At 64.3% G+C, this 23,553-nt stretch overlaps 1 protein-coding gene across 4 annotated transcripts; it reads right to left on the reverse strand.

Moving 5' to 3' along the window:
- Nucleotides 1-807: 807 nt before the first annotated feature.
- Nucleotides 808-21,951, reverse strand: LOC102570101 (transducin-like enhancer protein 2). Of its 4 annotated transcripts, none has more exons than XM_059719700.1 (20): nucleotides 21,933-21,951; nucleotides 15,972-16,069; nucleotides 15,225-15,288; nucleotides 14,267-14,311; nucleotides 12,916-12,978; nucleotides 12,587-12,661; nucleotides 12,116-12,302; nucleotides 8,595-8,611; nucleotides 5,889-5,990; nucleotides 5,331-5,375; nucleotides 4,828-4,968; nucleotides 4,502-4,643; nucleotides 3,642-3,802; nucleotides 3,388-3,464; nucleotides 2,808-3,057; nucleotides 2,329-2,576; nucleotides 2,010-2,157; nucleotides 1,784-1,934; nucleotides 1,513-1,589; nucleotides 808-1,360 (listed from the first exon to the last, which is right to left on the reverse strand). In XM_059719700.1, the coding sequence occupies exons 3-20, from the start codon at nucleotides 15,243-15,245 to the stop codon at nucleotides 1,253-1,255; spliced, it is 2,058 nt and encodes a 685-aa protein (XP_059575683.1). In that variant the 5' UTR covers nucleotides 15,246-15,288; nucleotides 15,972-16,069; nucleotides 21,933-21,951; the 3' UTR covers nucleotides 808-1,252. The 4 variants fall into 4 exon arrangements, with proteins under 4 accessions (XP_059575683.1, XP_059575682.1, XP_059575681.1 ...); XM_059719699.1 differs by lacking the exon at nucleotides 21,933-21,951 and adding an exon at nucleotides 16,211-16,794 and having other exon boundaries at nucleotides 12,116-12,299; XM_059719698.1 differs by lacking the exon at nucleotides 21,933-21,951 and adding an exon at nucleotides 16,211-16,793.
- Nucleotides 21,952-23,553: the final 1,602 nt, after the last annotated feature.

Below are 23,553 nucleotides of genomic sequence, written 5' to 3' on the forward strand. Positions count from 1 at the left end.
CAAGCAAGCCCCCTGGGGCCTGGGGGAAGCCCTGGAGCAAAACCCTCTGCCCCCCAACACTCACTGCAGGTTGCGGCAGGAGGGGAAGGGCCCAGCAGTGTGAGCCTGTTCTTCCTTCAGGTCTGCCCAGTGCCCACAGGCTGCTGGCCAGGCTGGGCAGACAGGAGGCAGGCGCAGTGTGGGATCCAGGAGCTGGGGCCTTGCCTTGCTCCTGCTTACCCCTGGCTGTCTCCTGGCTGCAGCTGCTGGGTCTGGGCTGGATCAGGTCCCCCCAAGACTGCACGTGGGGTGCTGGGGCCCCTGCCCCATGGCCTGGGGGGTGCGTCGCTCCAGGGTGCTGGATGGGGGAGGCGTTCCTACTACCAGCGTGGACTAGGGGCCATGGGGAGGAGGGCTTGCCCTGTGCTGGGGGCATATCCCTGCACAGCTAGAGACAGGCCAGCTTCTCCCCTGTGATGGCACTGAGCCCAGGCACTGCATCTCCGTGCCCAGCCCCTCCAGGAAGACGGACCTCCCGCCTGTCCTGCACATGCAAGCTCGAGGTAGGAGGCTGGCAGGGGCCTAGGCTGCCATCCCTGGGCTCCTAGCCCCCAGCCCAGGGCTGCCCCCAGAAGCCTGCAGCCCATCTCAGCAGCTCCACAACCATTGCCAGATGTGGGCAGCAGTGGCGGGGGGTCCCACGGCTGGAGCAGTTTGTGCTGGGGCAGGCTCACAGTGGCTTTGGGGCCTCGTTCCTCCCCGAACCCCACAGTCCTAGGCTGGGTTGACACAGCAGACACCTAAAATGAGCAGATGTCCAGACAGGAGGAAAATCCCAAGTGTTTATTGGGACAGGGTGGGCACACGGCCTCGCCCGGCACATCTGGGCTGGGGGAAAGGCGGGTGCTGAATCAGTAGCAAATCGGGTGGGGAAAGACCTGACCTCAGCCCCAGCCCGTTCCCTGCCCCCTGCTCTCTTCCTCGGCCCTCTGACCATCCCCAAAGGCTGGGGAGAGAGCAGGGGCCCTGCCCCCGGCCCTAGCCTGCCGCGGCTGCCAGGGAGGGAACGCAGGGAGGAGGAGAGGCTTGCTGCTTCCCCGGGCGGCCGTTCCTCCACCCTCGGCGCGGGCAGCCGTGGGGAAGTCTGTGCAGCTGCACGAGGGAGCCCCGCTCCCCTCCACCACGAGGGAGCCCCGGAGCCGAGGGCGAGGGGATGGATGCCTCCGGGCCTGGCTTAGGTCAAGGGTCCCAGCGGGGGGAAGCCCCCGGCCCCTCAGTACACCACCTCATAGACCGTGGCCTTCTTGTCGCCGGAGCCCGTGACGATGAACTTGTCGTTGACGGAGATGTCGCAGCTCAGCACCGACGAGGACTCTTTGGACTGCAGGGTGGGGAGAGCAGGGTTAGTGGGGCCGGGGTCAAGCCTGGCAAGGGGCAGCTTGAGGCCAGCCCCACCTCCCCGATGCCCAGGCGTGGGGGGGCTGCTGGCTCGTGCCTCCCACCCGAGGAGGCGACGGCCGTGCCCTCGCCCACCTGGAAGATGCTGGCGCCGTACGGCGTCCTCCAGGCGTTGAGCAGGTTGTCCTTCCCCGTGCTCACGAACCACTTGCCTGTGGGGGGAGAGCCCAGGTCAGCAGGGCCAGCCCGGTGCCCCCAAGCTGCCCCACGGGGAACCAGCTGCCCCAGGGGGAGCAGGACCATGGGGGCAGCTTCTGCCGGGATGTGTCCCCTGACAACCCCAGCCTCGAGCCTCCCAGCCCCGCAGCCTCGTGCCCGGGCGCACGGGGTCCCCGCCGGCTCTTACCGCAGGCGGCGAACTTGAGTGAGAGGACGCAGCTCTCGTGCAGGTGCAGCTGGTACTTCTCAGGCTTGGTGACGTGCAGGATCTCCACGTTGCTGCTTTCCATGCCCACGGCCAGCCACTCGCCTGTGGGGCAGTACCCCAGCGAGAAGATCTGCAAAGGAGGCAGAGTCAGGCCGTGCCTGCTGCAGGTGAGGGGGGTCCTGCCCTCCAGGGTCTGGGCACCCACCTGGGAGCTGAAGTCGTGCTGCTGCAGCTGGCGCCCCTCCCGCAGGTCCCAGCACCGCACGGTGTTGTCCAGCCCCCCCGTCCACAGCTTGGTGCCGTAGTTGGAGATGTCGATGCAGCTGGCGCCGTCGGTGTGGCCCTGGAACTGCCTGGAGCAGGGGGACGGGGAGAGACAGTGGGCATCAGGGGACTTGCCTTTGGCATTGGCACTGACTTTCTAAGCTGGAAAAAGCCCTGGTGAAGTGTCCTTCATTGCTCAGCCGCCAGCAAGGGGCGAGGGCAGCACCAGGGCCGGCCTGGATGGGGAGCCCCTCACTCACCGCACCATGGTCTGGTTCTGCAGGTCCCACACGACGATGTTGCCGTCGCTGCAGCAGGAGAAGCAGACCTTGGCATCGGGGCTGATGGCCAGGGCGTAGCAGGCGGGCGCCGAGGAGGTCAGCTCGGCCTTGATGCGTGGGGTGGGGGCAGCCAGGTCCCAGATGGACAAGGTGCTGGCTTCCCCCCCCACGATGAGGCTGTGCCCGTCCGGCAGGAGCTTGCAAGACCGGATGTAGTTGTCGCGGTTCTGGGCAGGGGCCGGGGAGCGGGTCAGTGATCTGGGGCTCCGGGGGTGCCCGGCCAACTGCACCCCGACCGCAACTCAGCCCTCACCCCCTACTCCAGATCCTCCGCTGGTGCAAATGCCCAGAGCTCCCTGCCTGCCCACACAGTGCTTTACCCCCTGGGGGGAGCTGGCCCCACTATGGTTGCACTGATCCCCACTACCCCTCCTCAGGTCCTTCCTCCTGCCCCGTACCAGGCAGTCCAGCTGCGCCACGGGTGTCTTGGTGCCCGGCTGCCCCACGTCCCACACCTTCACGCAGCCCTTGCCGCCCGTGTAGACGTGCCGCGTGGAGCTGCTGATGGTGACGGCGCAGACCACCTCGCCGTGGGTCAGGGTGTGCAGCTGCCGGGCGTGCCGGGGGATGCCGGAGCCCAGGAGGGCATCGGGGGGGAAGGGCACCGGCTGCATCTGCCCGTCGGCGCTCACGTGGAAGGAGTAGGCTCTGCAGGGGGGAGAGCGTGTCCTGGATGGGGGCTGGAAAAGGCACTGTCCCCCTTGAAGCAGGCTGGGGACCGTGTCAGCAGATTCCCCTGCCCGCGGCGGGGGTTCATGGGCTGGGAGGAGTAATCACAGCCCTCTCTGCTGCCTATAAGGGACTTGCCAAGGGCCATGCAGGGAGGCAGTGGCAGAGCCGAGAGCAGCCAGCAAATCTTGCATTCCCGTGCTGCGCACTGACCATTACGCGACACTCCCTCCCCGCTGCTGTGCAAGCCGGAGGCCCCCACCCTCCGCTCCCCGTGTCACGGCCCCAGGCAAAGCCGCCCACACTTACGGTTTCCCTCCAGGGATGCTGGAGAGCGAGGAGGAGATGCTGGAGGCCCTCAGGTGTGGGTGAGACTCAAATGCCACCTGGAAAAGCAATGGGGCTGGGTGAGCCAATCCCAGTGCCAAGGATGCCCTGACCCACACCCCCAAGCTGGCAGCAGGAGGTCCCTCCCCAGGCTAGCGGAGAGGGACACTGTTGGGGGAAGAGCGCAGCAGCTGTCCCGGAGGAAGCCGCTGGAGCGGAGCTGGGCGCCCACTCACCATGGGCGAGCGGCCGTACATCACGGTGCTGCTGACTTGCGGAGACAGGTGGATGCTCATGTAGGTGCTGGGGGCGGCGAGCTCCCCGTTGATGGCCGCGTGCGGCACCATCCCGAAGGACGACGTGTAGGCACTGGATACGCTCAGGGGGCTGCGCAGGGCTGGGCCGGAGACAGGGGAGCGCGGGGTTACGCGGGGCCGGGAGGGTGTCCCGGGTCCGGATCAAACCCGCGACCACAGGGTTGAAAAGCCCGAGCTGGCAGAGGCACCAGGGCTGAGTCAGGGCTGCAGAGTGCAAGCGCCTCCCCGCGCTAGGGGCTGTACACACAGTGAGACAGCCCTTACCGCGGGGGCCGGAGGGAAAGCACCCTGCCCTGGGTCCCCGTGCAATGCTGCAGCCGCTGGGTTGCAGCCATGCAACGCTGCACCACCGTCTCCCAAATCCCCACACTCAGCACCGCCCGCAGGGAAACCGAGGCATGGTGACATGACCGAGGTGGCTCAGCGAGCCAGCAGCAGGGCAGCCAAGGGCTCCTTGGAGGCTGGGGCCCAAATCCCAGTGCTGAGGGCTGGCCAATCATTCATGCAGACAGGTGGAGTCATGCCCTGAGGAGCCTGTCCCACCACGTATCTATGCAGTAGAGGCTGGGTCTGGAGCTCCCTCGGGCAGCGCTTCCCCTTCCTGACCCCCACAGCCGATGCCCCCAGACCCGGCAGCTTACAGGAGCCCGCGGCCGGCTGGTTTAATGAAGCCAGGAGGTGTGGATGGCAGCCGACGAGCCTCCGCTACGTTGGCCATGGCATGGGTGGAAATGCTCCGGGCCCCGCTCCCCTTGCCCGAGCCGCAGCCCCACACTCACTGATGGTGTCGGTGGCGGGCGTCTTGGCCGAGCTCTGCCGGAGGTGGGTCATGGAGCTGGGGCCAGGGCCGGGCGTCAGGGTGTCACGCGGAGGGGAAGAGCCGGTGGACTTCGGGGCAGGCGTGCTGGCCGAGACGTCCGTCTGCAACGAGGAGCCTTTAGTATCAGCATCGCTGTCCCGGCACCCGTCCAGGCAGAGGACCCCCCGAGAGCATCACATGCCAGGTTGTGGGGACAGGGATGGGGCAGTGGAGGGCACGTGTGGTACCTCCTTTGCAGCCACCTACCGCATCCACCACCCCTGTGCCAGCCGGCACTGCCCTTACCAGGCTCTGCTCCTTCAGCTTGAGAGGCGTCGTGCTGCGGCTGGAGCCCAGCGAGGCCGGGCTGTCGGGCATGTCCCTGCGGGCGGGCGGGAGCTTGCCGCTGGGCGCGTGGGCCGGGCTGCCGGGCTCCGAGGGGGGGTCCTGCAGGGGAGAGGCAAGAGGAGCACCCGGGGCCCTTCGGGGGACCACGCAGGTGACCGTGCAGGAGGGCAGGGGTCCAGCCAGAGCCTTGCAGATGCTTTGGCGGGCTCCTCCAGCAGGCTGACGGGCTGGGGAGGGTTTTAAACCCCATTTGCTACAGACAGCTGTCCGGGGAGACTCCCCTCTCAGCTAGCATCATCCCTGGGGGCTCTGGGTCCGGCGGGTTGTTTCCTGCCTTCAGGAGTGAATCCTATTGCCGCCAGCCCCGAGCGGCAAGGCCGACAGCAGCTTCTTGCAGCTGTTACTGCCTTGGATCCTGTCTCCCTCCCGGGCTGGAGACGAGGATGCAGGGAAAAACTCACCTCGTCCACGACCAGGTTGTAATCGCTCTTGTCCCCATCGCTGTCCTGCAGGGGGGAGAAGCGGTGTAACACAAGATAACTGCCGGCCAGCATTCGTGCCTCCCTCATGCCCCCCGGGCTAGCACGGCGACAGCATCCATGCTCCCCGAACCAGGGAGCCAGGCGGTGCCGGCGGTTCCCCACCTCCTGGCCCCCCTGCCCAATATTTCCCGCTGCGTTTTAAAGCCAGTTGAAGCACAGGATTCGGGGTGGGATCCTGCGCGCCCGGCGCTGTACACCTAACGGAGCCGGTGAGATGCGGTCTAACTCGACAAGGGATCAGCAAGAGGGTCTGAGGTCCGAGCCCCTCGATGGCAGCTCACGTTCTTAAAGGAGACGCGAGGTGGAAGGGGAAACTGAGGCAGGGAGGGAGCGACACGCACATGGTTACCCGGCATGTCTGTGGAAGGGGACGTGGAGGCTCCCTGGTGCTCTATCCATTGGGCCATGCTGCCCCCCCAGTCATTAATGACCAGGGGCGCCCTCCCCACTGCAGCCCCCGGGGCCAGCCGCACTCACGTAATGTCCCGCCAGGTCCTTGTCCTCCCGTTTGCGCTTGAGGCCGGCGCCGCCCGGCCTCTCCTCGTCCGGCAGGCTCTCGGGCGGCGAGGCCGACAGGCTCTGAGCAGGGGGCAAGAGGATGGCGCGTGTTGGAGGATGCCCCTTGGCCTGGCACTCGGGGCAGCCCCAGTCTGGTCCAGCGGGTCCCCCAGTCCCACCCTCTGGGGTGCAGCACGGTGCAAAAGCCAGGTCCCGAGGCAGAGACGCCCCCCCAAAAAAGGAGTCCAAACTCCTGGGAGGGAAAGGGAGGCCGGCGGGTTCGGGTCGGGTGCCAGGTTTCGCTCCTGATTCGGGGAGGGGAAGGCTGTCTAATGCACAGGGCAGCACCCCCGGTGCTGTGTCCAGCCCCGCGAGGCAGCGAGGTGCAGTGGTTAGACGTGGGTGGGCCGCGGTCAGGATGCCTGGGTTCGATGCCAACCTCCCCGGGACCGGCGGCTCCCCCAGGCGGCAGCTTCCCCCTTGGTGAGCCGGGGATGATCTTTACTCGCCGCAGGGGGAGAGGAAGGAGATTACGGGGCTTAATTCCATAAATGCTCTTAAAGAGCTTACAGAAGAGCTGGAGAGGCCCCAGCTGGCCGCACCGCCCTGCCCTTCTCCGGGCACACAGACCCCTTGGCATGGAGCTGGGGGTCCGCACCGCCCCCCAGGCCAGCCCGGTCCGGCCACACGCAGCCCCTAGCACATCCTCCCCACTGGGCTGGTGATGCTTGCACTGGCGGGGATGGAGGAAAGGGGGGGAAAAACAACCCCCCAAAACCCCAGCCAGCAAAGCCCTGGACCCCCGCCCAGCCAGGGGGCTGGCAGCAGGGTGCGCCCAGCTCTGGGGGGCAGGCGGGCCTTGCAATGACCCGCTTTGCCAAAGACGGAGAGGGGGGAGCGGATGTCTGGGGGCAGAGGAAACAGCCCCCTGCCCTGCCCTCCCTCCCCGCACCTCCATGGGAGGAAGGGGAGCTGCCTCTTGGCAGACGGTCCCTAGGCGAGATGTTTGCACACCCGCTACATTAAACCAACAGCCAAATCCTGCAGCCTCCTGGGGCCTGGACTTGAAAGGCGGTTCCGCCCCTCCGGGAGATAATGAGGCATGACAGGAATGGAAAATCCCCATCAGCCATCTACTGTTTACTCCCTGCGCCTCCGCGGTTAACCCTGCCGCTGCTGAGACCCCGGGGCCCGGCTGGGAAGAGACTCACCCCCAAGCCAACACCCCCCAACCTGCAGCCCTCCGACCTGGCAGAGCCGGGTACCCATGCGGGCGGCGCCAGTCCCTCCATCCCCGCTGGACCACCGGTTCCTGCCGCCTCCCAGCGCTCGTGCCCATGCAGGGGCTGGCTCGACGCCGGGGCGATGGGAGTCAGCAGCCAGGCAGCGGGGCGGGGGTGGCTGGGGCTGGGCCCCGAACCCCGGACCTCCCAAAGGGGTCCTTGGTGATCATTCGGTGGGCACAGCGCTCCTAGCTCCTGCTCAGTCTCCTCCACCGGCCGAAGGCAGCGAGGACGAGTGGTTAGAGCACAGGCTCCTGAGACTGGGGCTACACCCGGCTCTGACTTGGGGGGGTCACCGTTTCCTCGAGCGATGCCCCGAGGAAGGCTGCCGCGCAGAGATGCTCCGTGTGCTTTCTCCTGCACAGAGCCAGGGGGTCTCAGCCAGGAGGGTCCTATGGGGGGGCCAGTATGCACGGCCCCCTTCCCCAGAGGCGGCTGCAGGAGGAGAGCGGCCAGCCAGGTTTGCTCCGGCTTTGGTGCCGGACACCACCGGCTTCCACCTCCCAAGCTGCTCTAGCCAAGCAGGGGAAACTGAGGCACTGAGGATGGAGCCAGGACTGGAAAGCGGGGATCTCCCCGCCCCGCTACGGCGCCCAAGCTCCTACCATGCAGGCCCCCCGGCAGCTGGCCCGGACCCCTGGTCTCTACCAGGGGGCTGAGCTCACGTCAGTGGTAAAAGCAAGATGCCCCCCCAGACCTTCCAGGCCTGTCCAGCGCCCCGGTGGGCACATGCTGCCAGGGCTCTGTCGGCCAGGGGTCCAAGCTCCCCGCGGGGGCACTGGGGGGAAGTCAGCATGGCCCAGTCCCCAGGTGGAGACAAGGGAGCTTGGCTGATTTGTGCCAGCTGCAGGCCTGGCGCCCTGCCTTCAGCCCCTCCTGGAAATAATCAACAGAAGCCAATTATCTCCGTGTCCCCAGGGCCGGGATGACCTCCTTCCCCCTGTCATCCCCCCACGGCAGTGCTGGAGCCGGGTCCCAGCTGGGAAGACAAAGGGCAGCCCAAGCGGCTGTCTCCAGGCTGTTTGCAAAGGTCAGGAGCGACGGGGACCCGGGGAGAGGAGCTGGGGGGAGCCTGGCTCCCTGGGGTCAAGAGCCACCCGGCACCCGGGGTCTCTGCTCCTCACCCCGGGGCAAAGACCTTCCCCGCTCAGCGCACCCTGGCCCCGCTGGGGTGAAGGGTCAAGCAGGAGGGATTTGCTAGGCGAGACCCAAGCAACTGGACCCTCACCCGGTGCTTGGAGCTGCACTTCACCTGGTCTGGAGGCCGGGGGGAGCTCGGATTCATACCCAGCCCTTTGCTCTGCCCACCCCTCCCCATTGCATGGGACCCCACCACGGCGACATCTGTGCCCCCACACCCCCGAAACGGCTGTGCTCTGTCGCAGCCACCTGGGAGACTTACCCGGCTGGGAGTGCGCTCTGCAGGGCAGCCCGCCGAGGGTCCCAGGTGGGAGAGCATGGGAGAGAAGAGAGAGGCGGCGTTAGCTGGGCTCTGCGTCGCATGTGGCCTCCACGGGCCCCAGACAGAGACTTCAAACCCATCCGCTTGAGAGCGGGAAGAGCGGCAAGGCCACCGCGACCTGAGCACCGGCCCTAAACACAGCTCGGCATGCTTCACCGTGCCTCCTCGTTACCCACGCTGCACAGGCAGGGCACAATGCCCCGGGCAGGGGTTAAAGGATGCACCCAAGGTTACACAGGGGCTGTTGCAAGGCTGGGTGATGGCCAGGATTTAAAAAAAAACCACCCCCAAATGTTCGAGTCACCCCAAACCCACACGTTTCTGCCATGTAAAGGAAACAACTAATATCTAGCTATGCGCATACTGGGGTGTCATTGTAATCGTGGGGCAATGTGGATTTGGGGTGACTTGAAAACTGGGGATTTTTTTAAAGTGGAAAAACCAGGCTCCCTGGTGATGATGGCACATCTCCCCAGGCCCAGGCCAGACCCAGGCCACCCCACTTGGAGCAAGCTGCAAAACACCGGGCCTGGAAGTGGGGAGACGGGGATGAAGATGAGGTGCGGGATACAAGAGGGAGGCAGGCAGGCAGGGGCCGGGGGGCTTCCAGCACAGGTTGAAAGGCGGAGGAAAGACGTGCACCTCCGTCCCGTTCCCCAGGCCCTTGCCTTTGCCGCACGCTCTTCAAAGGCCTTTGATCGGGGCTCTTTGACATGCAGCGCACAAGCGCCCCGCGCCATCTCCCTGCATGTGCCGCGCGCCCCGGGAGCCAGGCTGAAAATTGAAGCCGGGAGCTGACAGCCCGGCTCTCCCGGGGCCTGGCCTGTAATGATCACATCAGCGTTGGAAGAGGATAAATGGGCTCTCCCCGCAGAGCCCCGCTCTCCTCCAGCACGAGGACAGATGCGCGGGCAGGATGCGGGGAGCCGAGGGGTTCGTAATGTGGTCGGCGGCTCGGGGTCTCGCTGGGCAGCACAAAAGGCCGGGGGAGGGCAGGGGGGCGGATTATAATCTCCCGGCGGCGCAGGCTGGTTTTAATCCGCGCCTGCTCTGGGATAATTCGCCCGCGGGAGATTAACCCCTATTATATGCAGCCGTTCGCAGAGTCTTAGGCAGGGAAGGAGGCGTGAGCAGGCTGACCTCCGGCAGACCCAGCCTGGAGATCCGGCACCCCCAGGGTTAAGCAAGGGAGAAGAAAGCCTGTTTTTCTCCTCTTTGTGCGGCTGTTTTCCTTTCGGGGGCGGGAAGTGGGGAATCTTTCCAAAGACACCGTTGAAATGACAACAGCTAGGCCTGTGCGTGCGCGTGTGCGGTGCGTGTGCGTGTGCAGCCTGGACATAAGTGCGCACGCCCTGCACAGGAACAAACGCGGGGGCCAGCCGCGCCGTCTGAAATGGCTACGAGCAAAACCGGACCATTTGGAAACCCCCCTCTTTCCCCAGTTCACAACCACTGGTGCCAGCCTCACCTCAACAGCCCCCAAACCAGGGCGTCCTAAGCCCAGCAATGCTCCATAAAGAGACCGCTGAGATCTAGCACCCGGCTGCACCGCTGAGCTCGGCCAAGTCATTTCTCTGCCTCAGTTTCCCCATCTTATAACCATACCAAGCTCTTTGCTTTGAGCTCAGCTGATGAACGTGGCGATATAAGAATGAGATGCTGGTACTCGGACCCCATCTCTCCCCTGGCCCGGCTGACAGCAGCCTTTTGGCCCAGGTTAATGATGATCAGGGATCCTGGTTTCCTCTGATTTGAAAACATCCCCAATTTGGGGTTAAAAAACCAACAACCCCAAATCCCCATTTTTCCACGATTAAAATGAAACACCACTCTATCTATCTATCTATCTATCTATCTATCTATCTATCTATCTATCTATCTATCTATCTATTGTGTTTCATTTAAATCACAGAAAAATGTGGATTCAGGGTTCCTTTTTTATCTCTATATGTTTTGCGTATATTTTTTCTCTGTATGTTAGTTGCGTTTCATTCAAATCATGGAAAATTGTGGATTCGGGGTTCCTTTTTTATCTATATATGAGCTGTGTATAATTTTTCTCTATATATTAGCTGCGTGTCGTTCCAATCATGGCAAATTGTGGATTTGGGGTAACTTTTTTCTTTTTAACCCAAAATTGGGTTTGTGTTTTTTTAAAGCAGAGAAAACCAGGATCCCTGATGATTATTAAAAGTCAATTAAAGCATCCCATGATGCAGGTTTAAGGAGGTACTGGAGAAGGGCAAAACTCTCATTAATTATGCCCGTGTCCTTTGCGAGACAGCCCTGTGTCGTGCATACGGGAGCGAACCCCTTTCCCCAAATTTGCTGGAAGAGTCTCGAGCACTGCTGGGAGCAGCTGGCACGGGCTCCTCGGCGGGCACGAACACGATGAGCCAAGCCGCGGCAGGACGCGACCAGGGGGCAGGGTGGGGGGGCAGACCTCAAAGCAATTTCTGCTCTGCTGCAGCCTGATCCCGAAGGAGCCAGAATTAGTCCCCTTGGCCCACCTTGTCCCCACCCTTGGCCTTGTCAGAGCCGAGGGGGATGGATGGAGGTGGGACCCTGGGAGGTACAAGCTCCAAGCCTCTCGGCGGGGCAGGTGGGTCAGGCAGAGCAGGCTGCTCACGGCCCCTTCCCCATCGTGACCTTTCCCCACGTTGCTTGGATAACCGGGTGCTGATTAGCAATAGCCCCTGGCTAGGATCTGTCAGCCCGGGGAGAGCATGGGGCAGCCATGCAGGGCTCAGGGGCAAAGCAGCCACCGCAGCGCCTACTAAAAACCAGCCCCCGCAAGAGCCATGTGCATGGGGGGGAGGAAGCCCCTCGCCTGGGCGCGTGCCAGGGTATCATGCATGCATGTGTCGGGTGGGGTAGAACCGAAGCACCAGCGAACACAACCCTAGACATGCCCGTGTGCACGCACGCCACTTCACACGCATCCCCCCTGCCCCGAGACGTGCTCACACCCGCCACCAGCTCGCACACCAGCCAACACTCCAGGCAGCTGTTCCCTCGGTCAAAAATAGTGCCAGCCTCGCGGGGTCACAGCTACTTAATTAGCCTGATCTGTCACTCGCTGCGCCCGAGGACGCTTCCCGGCCCGAGACAACAGCTGCAGCACATCAATGAGCCCTGGGAGAAGGGCAAAGGGGGTGGGGGGCTGACAGTCCCAGAGGGATCTCCTGGCTGGCGCCAACTGGTGACCCTGGGGATCCGTCCCCCTCCCGTCGCTGTCAGGTGCTGCTCATCCCAGTGCTCCCAGTAGGTGCAGCTCCTGCAGCGATTGGTGAGATGAATGGTTGGTGGGTCGTGGAGCCCCCGGCAGTCACTGCTCCATTAATTTCCATGGGAGGATCACAGTAGCCACGGCGGGCACCCTCCAGGGTGCAAAGGGTTAACCGCCCCCTATCCACCCCCCACAACCATGTGCTGCTGCAGGGCTGCTGCTGCTGCCTTACCTCTGCTGTTCTCAGCATCCGGACCCACTCGGTCGTCCTTGGCGGCCAGCTGGGTCTGGGCTACCAGTGCCCCCGACAGTGCCAGGAGCCCCGAGGTGCCGGCCAGGCTGGAGGGGGGCAGGCCAGAGGGGTGGGGGGTGAGCGGGATGGGCGGCGCATGGTGCGAGAGGTGCTGCAGCTGCTGCTGCTGGAAGGAAAAGCATAGAGGCTCCAGAAGCTGCCGGGAGAGGGGGAATGCCCCAAATCCCACCCCCCAAGGATGAGGGGCCCCTTCCCTCTAGTCCCAGAGTCCTTTGCACCCATTGCAGCAGCTGGTCAGTATGACCAGCAAGCAGGACCCCTCCCACTATGCTCCAGATGTGAGGACCAGCAGGCCTAATGGTGAGCAAAGCCCAGACCCCTGTGGGGGTGGCACTGCAGGCTCCCCGTGCCCAGCTTCCCACCTCCCCACCCTTGAGCCGAGCTACTCACCCCAATGATGCTGTTCAGCTCCCCCATGGTCACCTGCTTGGCCCGTTCCACGGCCTGAAGCACTTGCTGCTGGTGCTGCCCGGGAAAGCAGGGCGGTCAGGGGTGCTGAGCATCGCAGGGTGAGACCCCTGGGGCCACAGCTGGGTGGGGAGGGAGGTGGGGCCGCAGTAGGGTCCACACAGGGATGATCCAGGGGGGCATTTGAGCGCCCACCCCACCCCACCCCACCCCACCCCCTGGGACCTTGCCCAGCTGTTCTGGCCTGGGTGCTTCTCCCCCACGGGCCCCGCGAGACGCTGCTGGTGCCCCGCCAGCCTACGGCCGCTCACCTCTTGTGTCAGGAAGGGGATGATCTGGGCACAGATGGCGCTCAGCCTCTTCACGATCTCGGCCTGGAGGAGGAAGGGGGCATCCAGGTCACCCGGGCACTGAATCCAGGCTCTGGCGGTCCCTCGGGCCACATGGGTTTAGGAGCCAGGTAGATACCATAGACACAGCTTGGGCACGGGCTCAATTCCCCACGTCCCTTCCCAGCCTGCTTCAGGCTTGGTGTAGCCCCACGTGGGACTCTGGGCTCAACTACAGCTGTGGCTCAAATACAGCTGTGGCTTGTGCCCGCTGGGAGCTGCCAGCTGGGCACAAGCGCTCGTTAGCTCTGTGTAGCTCCTTGCCCCCACAGATCCTGGAGCTCTCCGCAGCCTCGCCATCAGGCGGGGAAACTGAGGCACGCAGCGGCAACGGGAGCAGGGCGTCCCTAGACTGCAGACACTCGCAGGACCCATCTCCCTGGCTCTAACCACAGCTGGACGCAGAACCAGCGCCCATACCACGCTCACGCCCGGAGCAGGGAGCACAACCCAGGCATCCGGGCGCCAACATCCGCTTTGCCCGGCACTTAAAACACCCCTCCTTCCTTCCTCGCCATCCCCCCGCGGCCTGGCGCTCCCGGCTGGGTCCCCGGGGTGGTCTCGGATGCCCACGGGATCAGCAGCAGAGGAGGGCGCAGCCAAGGGCAGCGCCGGTGCCAAACCTCCCCGCTCACAAAAGGAGCAAGCGCGGGGGGCTGAGCCAGCTGGAGAAATATGGCAGTTGACTTGCCACTTTGTCAGGCACGGCTCCAAGCTAATTTCCCTGGCAGAGAGCCCCGCGATGACTGGGTTGATAAATCTGAAGAGGGAAAGCAAATTACGGCAGCAACAAAGGGGCCGGGGCTGGCTGGAAAACACTGTGCCGGCTCCGAGCAGGGGGGAAGCCGAGGTCCGGTTGCCACCAGCCGCTCCGGGCACCCCGCCATGCCCTCCTGGCCCCGAGACCACTGGCGGAGGGGAGGCCGTGCCAAGGCTGGCTGGGAAAGGGGTTTAGGTCCTTAAAGGTGTGGGCGGGCATCTCAGTCCCTGTGGTGTCAGAGGGATTTAGGCACCTCAATACACCCACTAAGGCTTAAGGACATGGTCCCTGCTCAGGGACCCCATCCCTGCCCTGTCCCCCCTGTGCTCCTCAGGGTCCTGGCATTTGTACAGCGCCAAGCGCAGCAAGAGCCGCTCCCCACCGGGACTTGGTGCCACCCAGCTCAGCGTCAGTGAGCTCTGGGTTCAACGCCCCCTTTGAGGGCAACGTGGAAGGATTGTGCCCCAGGGCGGAGCGCCTGCCCCGCGTTGGGCCTGGGCCCCTGGCACTCACCTGCTTGTGCATCTCGATGTTGAGCCCGTAGGACATCTCGTAGTACTGCAAGGGAAGCCAGACGACCGTCCAGTTACAGGGGGGTCCCACGGGGCATTAGCGGGGTCCCTCTCTTGGGCACTAGCAGGACAAGCCCCCCCGCTTGGCCCTCCAGCCCCAGCAGCTGCAGGAGAGGGGCTCTGTGCAGCCCACCCTCCCCTGCCCCATGTCCTACTCACACCAGGTCCTGCCTGAGCTTAGTGGGCACCAATGCCCGCCTGCCCTCCCCCCGCAACATGCCTGCTCTACCCACTGGCGCATATTTCCCCCGGGGAACTGGCACCCGTGCGGTGAAGTGGGGGGGAGAGGGGGTGGCAGAAAGGACTCATAGCCAAGCATGGACAGGACCCCAGCCTCATTGCCTGGGCAGGGGGGCCAGGGTGTTTCCCCCCTCACCCACCAAGATGTTTGGGCATCTCCTTTGCAAAGAGCTGGGCAGTGCCCAGTTCGGCTGGGCAATGCCAGGGCTCCCAGCCCATTTATTAACCCCTTGCTGGCCATTACAGATGCTGCTCCCTGCCATCATGGTGGGGAGCACGAGGTGGGGGGGTTCTGCGCCTTTGCTTCCAGGAATCCCCTCCCACCCCGGGGGGGGGGCAGAGACCTGTATAATTAAGAGACCGGGGCAAAAAGGAAGACAGAGAGCATGGCCTGGATCCAGGCTGGCACCGAGGCAGCAGACAGCAGCTGCCCCCCCCCCCAGCCCATTGCTAGGACTAGCGCTTAACTCCTTCCTGCCTGATGCTCCCCCCCACTCGGGGAGACCCCCGGGGTGACCTGCTGGCAGCACCCACTGGCTGGGGGGGGGGTCTCCTCCCAAGCCAGGCTCTAGGGACCCACGGTGTGCAGAGGACCCAGCTGGAGGGTGAGCCCCCCACCCCGTTGGCTCCAGCGGGGTGGGGATGAGTGGGGGTCTTACCATGACGTAGTGTCGCTGCATCTCCGTCTTCTCGCTGGCCAGCTTCTCACATTCCAGCTTCAGGCTGCGGACAAACCGCTCGGTCACAAGGGCAGGCTGGTGCCACCCTGCCCTCCCCGCCAGGGTCCCAGCATCAGGGCTGGCAGCCCCCCGCCCCTGCTGCCCCGCTGCCGGCGGGTTGTGGCACGCAGGACGGCAGGGCTCCCATGGCATCGACCCACCCCCGGTGCCTGTATTCCCACCCTGGCATCTTGGCTCCCGACCTGCACCCCTTTTCCCCCAAGCATTTGCTTGCGCCAGCTCTTGGGGTCTTCCTCTGACCTGAAGCCCCCCCAGCTCGCCCCCTGCCCTCTTCCCCCACCATGCAAATGCCTCCTGCCTGGCAAACCCCAGGACCTGACCCCCCCCCCCCCCGGCACCCCCAGCTGCTCCCTGCCTCCCCGCTTGGTACTACCAAGCTCTGTGCCTTGCCCCCTTTACCCGGGACCTGGCGCATGGCCTCTTGCGGTCTCCTGACCCCCAACCAGTCTCCTCCATCCACCTCCCCATGGGCTCACATGCTCCTCCCAGCTCCCCCCTCTCCAAGCAGGGGGCTGAGCCCTGTCCTCGCTATCAGGCCCCTGCCTCACCTGCCCCCCACACCCAGCCCAGCCAGCTGCCACGGGCAAAACTCTCCTCCTGCCCCCCTCAATGACCCCCAATGCCCGCCGTCCCCCCAGCCGCCCCCAGCCCGCCCGCACCCCTCACCTGTGGTACTGTGCCTGCAGAAACTGGAATTCCTCCTTGATCCGGTCGCAGATCTCCAGGATGGAGAACTTGAAGGGCTGCCCGGACTGGAGCGGGGTCTGGGGAGGGAAGCACAGGGGGCATGAGCGCGATGCCCCGTGCATCGGGGACCTGCCCCTGCCCCGCGCCTGGATCAGAGCCCAGTGCCCCCCTACCCCTGCCCATGCACCCCCGCAGCCAGTGGCGGGGCTGGTACTTACAGGGTGCCGTCCTTGCGGGTACATCCTGAGCCGCTGGCCCCAAACGGCTACCAGCCAGGGGAAGGGGGCGGCCCCCGCTAGCCCCCCCAGGACCCCTGCACTTGAACTTCTCCAACAGCCGCCGTAGGATCAGGAGGGCAGCCAAAGCCCAGGACGAGCCAGGCGGGCACAAGGCTTCCTCTGACCAGGCTTTTTTTTTTTTTTCTTTTTATCTTAAATGCAAGGATTTTGGGGGTGCCGGAGCGGAGATCTCCGCCGGGCGAGAGGGGAGCAGGACTCCCTCCCCGGCGGGTCGTGAGCGGCCCATCGGACACGGGGCTGGGGGGAAATCTAATCGGCCTTAAAGCATGGGGTGGGGGGGGGACAAAAAAACCCAGCAGGAACAGAAGGTCAGGCGAAAATCTGGCCGGATTTCAGCAGCGGTCCCTGGCTGGAATAAAAACTACCTCCTGGCAAGGCAGAGAAAGCAGGGGAGCCTGGCGAAGCGCGCCTTAAGGTGGCTCTGGCCCTCCAGGAGAGGCCTTGGCCACGGCGCTGGGAGAGCTGGGGCGCCCCCCAGGCACCCCCCAGGCACCAGCTCCCGCAGGCAGCGGTGCCTTCGGCCAGACCCACAATTTGCCGCCCCCCAGCTCCAGCCGCTTTGGTGTCGCCTGCCTGCTCTGATGCCTCCCCCGGCCTCCTAGCCACTCCAGTGCCCCCTCCCCAGCTACTTCAGGGTCCCCTGGCCACGCTGGTGCCCCCTCCCCAGCCACTTCAGTGCCCCGTGAGTGCACTGGTGCCCCCAAGTTGCTCTGAAGCCCCCCGGGCACCGTAGGGGGGACGGGGGGAAGCCAGGAGAGCAGAGCAGCCTCCAGCCCCCGGCTTCCTTCTCCCGGACCCTGGCTGGAAACCAGCCCTCCCTCCACCCCTGGCATCATCTGGGCATTGTCCACGCAGGATGATGCCCGGATCAGGGTCTGGCATCTCGGGCATCCGAGGGGGCCGAACACAGGGCACACAGCGCCCCGAGAGAAAGCCTGGACTGGGCTAGAGAGGCTGCGACTGGGGCAGCGAGCAGCAAATGCCCCGAGCAAGCTGCTGTCCTGCCCCGGGCACCGCAGCGCCTCCTGCTGGACCAAGGCTGGCGGGGCGACTCGCGCTGCCCCACGCCTCGCCTTCACGCCAGCCCCCAGGCCCAGGCCAGCGGTGCCAGGGGACCAGCGCTGTGCTGGACGCCAAGGCAGGATGCTCGGGCCGGCAGGTGACCCAGGAGGACGCCCGCGCCCTGGGCTGCCCAGGTCCACCTTAAAGAGCTTTGCAGCCTCGGCTACTGTGGACGCGGCGCCATTGGCTGCCGTGGGCTGGGAGCGCCAACCAATGCGCCTTCCCAGTTCCCACATGGGTCCATGATGTCAAAGCTTTCGGAGGCTAATCAGGAGGAGAAGCAGGGGGGAGCCGGGGTGGGGCAGTGGCAGTGGCAGGCTGGGACTTGTGGTTTCCCAGCCCCATCTCAGCTGGGGCAGCATCTGGGGCAAGGGTGCCAGGCCTGGGCAGCTCTGGGGGTGCATCCCACCAGATACCCCCATGCCCCCGCCTGGCGAGAGCGTCCTCGGCCTCGGGCATGGCTGTGCCTGGTGCCACCGCCCCATGCCGCCTCCGGCCTTTTGGCACGAGAGCGGTCGGAGACCAGGCCCCTCCCTGCCAGGTGCGGGGCACAGGTGCTATGAAGCAGTGAGGCCGCTTGGAGCATGTCAGTTCTGTGCCTCGGTTTCCCCCCTTTCCAGGGTAGCCTGCAGCTCAGGCTCCTTTTGCAAAGAGCCCCATGCCTAGGACTGCTCCAGGGAGCTGGGCGCGAAGGCGGCTGGTCCCTAGGGCTCTGCCCCCCGTCGCTGCGCGTAGCAGGGCACCGCTGGCACCGGACGAGTGCACGAAGCACCCCATCTCGCCCCCCAGCACAGCTGGCCCGGACTACAGCCCCCAGCAGCCTCCGCGCTGCAGCTCCCCACCGCTGTCAATCAAAGTAACGTGGGGCCCAGCTCCCTCCACCGCCCGCCCGAAGTGGCTGGCTGGTATAATTACAGCACATTGATCTAACGGAGGCAAGGCTTTCCTGCTGGCCATGACTCAGGCTGTGCAGAGAGCAGCACATCCCTTTAACACCAAGCACAGCGGCACCATCCATCACAATAGGACCCCCCCCCCCCCCCCCCCCAGCTCCCTGCCCACAGGGCTGCAGGCAAGACAGTAAAGCGCTCTTCCCTCTGCATGTCCCGCCGGTCCTGGGACACGGGGACCCTGGGATTCCCCATCCGAGCGCGGTCTCACTTTGTTCCCCAGCCTTAAAAACCAACCCAAGCAGCCTCTGGCCCTTCCAGATCCCCGAGCTGCTGGAAGCATTCGTGCAGCACCTAGCACGGTGGGCCGGCCAGGCCCCGAGCCTTGAGGCGCTACCCGTAATTCATAACGAAGCAGTCATCCAGGCAGGCGCTTGCCCACGCTGCCGTGTTCCACCCCAGAAGTGGCTGCAGATGCATCCCCCGGGGACTGCCTTATCACCCAGCGGGGTTCGGATAGAAGGGACGTCGCTGGTTGGGGACCGCGCAATACCAGGCCGGGCCTGCCCATTCTCAGGCCAGTTTCTTGGGGGCAATGCCCATATTAGCCCCCTTCTCCATGGCCTCTGCTTGACTGAGCAAAACTGGGTTCTCATGCCCCTGGGGCAGGACTCAATGATCCTCCGGGGTCCCTTCCAGCCCTATTGTCTATGAGTCTATGAAAATGCCAGTGGATGGAAGCAGGCACTGGGGGGTCATGGCCTTCCTGATCTCTCTGGAGAGATTTGCACCCATCTCCAGACAGACACTAGGCATTAGCATGTCTGCTTCATGGATGGGGAAACTGAGGCATGGAGCGGTCAGGTCCTGGGGTCACCAGGAGCATCCCCCACGTCTCCCCGATTCCTGGCCTGGGTAGACACAGGGGCCCTAGATGGGAAGGGCTGGGAACCCCTGAGCCGCAGGGACTGGATCTACTCACTCCTCGGGTGGGAGGGGATCCACTGGAAAGAGCGATCACGGGCCCAGGAGCCAGGACTCCCGGGTCCTATCCTGGCTCTGCTGCCTGCATCTTGCGGAGGGCCGGCGTGCCTCAGTTCCCCCACCTATGAAAGGGAGCAGGAGGGACCCGTCGCAGGACTAAGCAGCGCCACGGGGCGACGTGCTGCACCATTTCTTTGGGGAAGGAGAGAAGAAATTACAGCGCACCCAAGGCCAAGCAGCTCCGGGGGCTGATTTCATCAGTGATGCAAAATTATCTGCAAGCCTATCAGCTGCGGGGAAGGCAGGGGCTCCTCCGGCCCAGATCTCAGGGCACATCCTGCCCTCCGGCTGGTGCCCGACCACCCCTTATCACCCAATTCAAACGGGCATCGGCCCCGCATTTGGGAGCAGAGGAGGTGGCCAGGCCAGGAGTCATCTCAGGCTCCCCATAGACCCCCGCTCCTGTCCCCCCCATCAGCTCTTGGAATAACTGCTGCTCCCCGGGGCAGGGAAACACTCAAATCAATTAAGCTGCAGCCCACCCGGGAGCCGGGAAGGATTACAGGCCCTGTTTCAGATGGGGTGGGGAAGAGAGATTTGCCCCCCACCCCGCAGCCTGTCGGTGGCAGAGCTAGGACGGGAACCCAGGCATCCGGGCTCCTCCTTAGTCCTCCTTGCTCTAACCGCTACACCCTGCTCCCTCCTTCAATCCACAGAGCCCTTCCCCACTCACCCCCAACCATCCCTGCTCGTCCCAGAGCTGGAAACAGGACCCAGGAGTCCTGGCTCGCAGCTGCCCTGCTCTCCCTCCTGTACCCTACTCTCCCCCCACCGCTGTAACAATTAGCCCCCAACACCTCCTCTCCCACACGGACGGACGGACAGCCCCACTCAGCCCTAGCGGAGAGGCTTCCAAGGGTTAATCCTCCCATCCACCCCTCCATGGACCCCCATCAGCCTTCTGCTCTTTAGGGTTAAACTGGGTGTTGGGGGGGGTGTTGGAAATAACCCTGCTCCTTACATCCTGCAGAAGCCAGCTGTGTCTGGCCCTCCGGCGCGGGCAGCCGCAGGGTTAAATATTTAATGTGTCACATTTCATCCTAATCTTTTATTAATTATGTTATTTACTTGCTGCATGATGTCGCCTGTCAGCAGCACGGTATGGGGTCGGGGGGCTAACATGTAGGATCTGCCTTCCCTCCCCCTCCCCACCTGGCTAGGCCAGAAGGTGCTAGTGTAGACAGGGATGGACGTGGGGATCTGCCACGCTGCGTGCCCCACGGCCCAATGGAGATGGGGGGTCTCTGCTACGGACTGCCTGCGGGGCCTTGGTCAAGTCACTTAGGCTCATCAGGCTGGCAGGTCCCTTGGGAGGGGATGTGGGGGCACATCTAATGCAGCCCTCTGCTCCAGGCAGGCTCATCCCTGAACCAGCCCCATTTTCTCCCCCTGGGCTAAAAACATCCAGTGATGGAGATCCCACTCTCCCCAGAGGAATACGCCTCCTTTCCTTCTCCCACCTGCTGCCAGTGCTCTCCAGGCAGAGATCGTCTCCAGCCATGCAGCGCCTTGCACCTCTGGTGATATAGCCCCCCACCCTGGCACTATACGATATAGCCCCCAGCCCTGGCAGCTCCTAGCGGAGGGGCGGGCGAGCTCTTTCACACCCCCTGACCCTATTGCCAAGTTCTCTGCAGCCAGCCCCTCTCCTGCCAGCAGCTTGGCAGAGGGTGAATGGGCTGGGGGGTGAGGGGGAAGCACAGCCTGGCATTAACCCCCTCCCCGCTCCCCCCCCAGCCCAGTCTGCCTGCTGGGGACATCAGACCAGTCCAGAGCAACAGCCACCCTGCAAAGCAGCTGTGCACAGCTGGGGCACGGGGTCAGGCTGGACCTGCCGTGAGACTTGGATGACTTGGACAGTGGCCCAGGCACAGGCCAGCCCGGGGTCTCTGCCCCCTCCAAGCAGGTGGATGCGCCCGGGGAGAACTGGCTGGAATAACCCCCAGCCTGATTCTAGGTTTCATTTTGGGGGGGGGCAGGGGAAGGCCGGCTTGTCACAAACCATCTCCACTGGAGGTGGGGTGGAAACTGCTCTGTGCCTCAGTTTCCCCACTGCTTAACACTCTTCCTTCCCCCTCTCCACTAAAGGGAAGGGCCATTGAGGGCATCCTTATGGTGTTGCCTCGGAGCCCACCAAAGCATCTCCTTCCACTGGCACCCCTGCACCCAACACCCCCCCTCTCCCGGTGGCCAAATCCCCTTTGCTCTTCCCAGCCACTTGCCCACTACCTGCTCAGGAGCTCACTCACACAGAGGAGCCTGCAGAGATGAGACACAGCAGGGGAGGGAAACTGAGGCACGGAGGCAGGACGTGATTTCACCAAGTGATGGAGCTGAAACTGGAACCAAAAGCCTGTCCGCTGCGCCACCCATTCGAGCCCGGGCCATGGACACCAGCTCTGCTCTCTAGCGGCATCTGCAAGTCCCTGGCCCGAGAGGTCCTGAAGCTGCAGGCCCCAGGGTCACTCGCAGGAGATGGAGGCTGGGCTGGGGCACAGGGACGCATCCCCTGCAGCCATAGGGCAGTCACCCAGGCCCACGGGGCTGTGGGAGGGGGGCGCAAGCCCTGAAAGCTGCGCGGGAGCCAGCACCGCATTTCCCAGGCGCTGCCTTCGCTCTGCCCACCAGCTCCCGCCGGCACTTACCGGCTCCGAGTGGGGTTTGAATTATTGATGCCTCTTTTAGCTTTTATCCTGCGTCCGCGGCAGCCACCAAGGCCTGGAAGCTCCTGCATTAGTGATGAGCTGGGAGCTGCACCCCCACCACCACCCCCACATGCATTACCGAGCTCTCCCGCTTCGCAGGCGGTGCCTGGGTGAAGCCAGCTGGAAGCGATGCTGGGCTGGGGATCAGGAGACATCCCCCCCCGGGCAGCCGCAGCCACGGGCATGGCATGGATCTCGCCAGCTCCGGCATCCCTGGCGCGGGACGGCCCAGCCCACAAAACCCTGGCCCCCTGCCCTGAGGGCTGGCAGAGCCGGGGAGTGAACCCAGGCGGGCTGGTCATGCCACCCCACCTTGCCAACAGACTCTGCAAACCAGGGGGTGAGTTTGCCTCTATGCTGCACCCGGGCTTGGGCAGCTGTGGGATTTGCCCTGCCAGACCCGGTGTAGGGAGCACAAGCAATGGTGGCTCATGGGTAACTTGGGGAAGGGGGTCCTGGGGTCCTGTCCTTGGCGCTGGCTTCTTTCCCCTGAAAAGCCACGGTCTACAATCTCCCCTGGCCCGGCTGGAGCAGGGCTGCCATTCCCCCCCTGCCCCCACCAATAGGTTGCACCAAGGCCCAGGTTTAAAACCTCCCTGGAGCCCAGCCCCTTGTCCCTTTGGCTAAATGCAGGCCTGCGCAACGCTGCCTGCGCTTTCGAGACCCTGGGTGCTTTTCCCTACGACCGGGAATCAATACAAGCGTCTTTGGCTGAGATTCCCCCCGCCCCCAGGAGCCTGCATCCTCCACCCCAGAGGTGGCTGCATGTCCTTGGGGCTGAGGGTGCGGGTTGTGACATTCCCTGGCACTCTGCAAAGGGTCCCGGGGCATCCTGGCTAAGCAGCCTGGACACCCCGGTTTCCATTGCCGGCAGCACCCAAGGGCTCAGGGCACCGCGCTTGCAGAGACTCTCGCTGGGATCACACCAAGGAACCAGCAAGACGAGGCAGGGACCCCACCGGAGTTACGGCCTGCAGCAGCACCTTGCAGAGCAGGCCCATTCCCCCCCGCCCACGGCTGCTCTCGCTCCAGCCGAGGCACCAGCCACGCAGGCGCTCCCTGCCCCGACAGCCGCCTGCAGCTGCTGGACAACATTCTTGCTCATTCAACCCCGAACCAACATGCTGAGGCTGCTAATTGCAGCGCACACCAGGCCAGGCCGACACCTGCACCCCGCCCTGCGGGGAGCCAGGCTGGGACCACACGGCACCCATTACACCCCCGGTGCGGGCGTCAATACTTCCGTCACCCCTGGCCCTCCTGGCTGGACTTGAACCAGGAGCCCGATGGGGCTTAGCACGCAGCCGGCCCCCGCGGACAAGGCGCTGAGCAAGCAGACTTCGCTACAGCAGCAGCTGGAGCCTGGAGTCCAGGCTGCAGCAGGACAGCCAACACGCAGGCACGCGGCTCTGGCCAGCGTGGGGGCTGTGGGCTGGGACACAGACCGGGCTCTGATCCTCCCTGGCATCAACTGCAGGGAGAATTGTGTGTCAGGGGCTTGTGTCGGGGGCACCTGGAGGCTGAGACTGGCCACATCTCGCTTCACAGAGAAGCTGGGACT

This window comes from Alligator mississippiensis, chromosome 16, assembly GCF_030867095.1.
Source record: "Alligator mississippiensis isolate rAllMis1 chromosome 16, rAllMis1, whole genome shotgun sequence".
Classification (NCBI taxonomy): Eukaryota; Metazoa; Chordata; order Crocodylia; family Alligatoridae; genus Alligator; species Alligator mississippiensis.

Bases quoted from the DNA above. Each gene is read 5' to 3' on its own strand.
- LOC102570101 (XM_059719698.1), bottom strand. From the start codon at position 16,234: ATGTACCCGCAAGGACGGCACCCT. The intron at 12,303-12,586 runs GTGAGTAGCTCG...TTTTCCTTCCAG, and splicing joins AGCTGAACAGCATCATTGGG to CAGCAGCAGCTGCAGCACCT. The intron at 2,158-2,328 runs GTGAGTGAGGGG...CCCCTGCTCCAG, and splicing joins CAGAACCAGACCATGGTGCG to GCAGTTCCAGGGCCACACCG.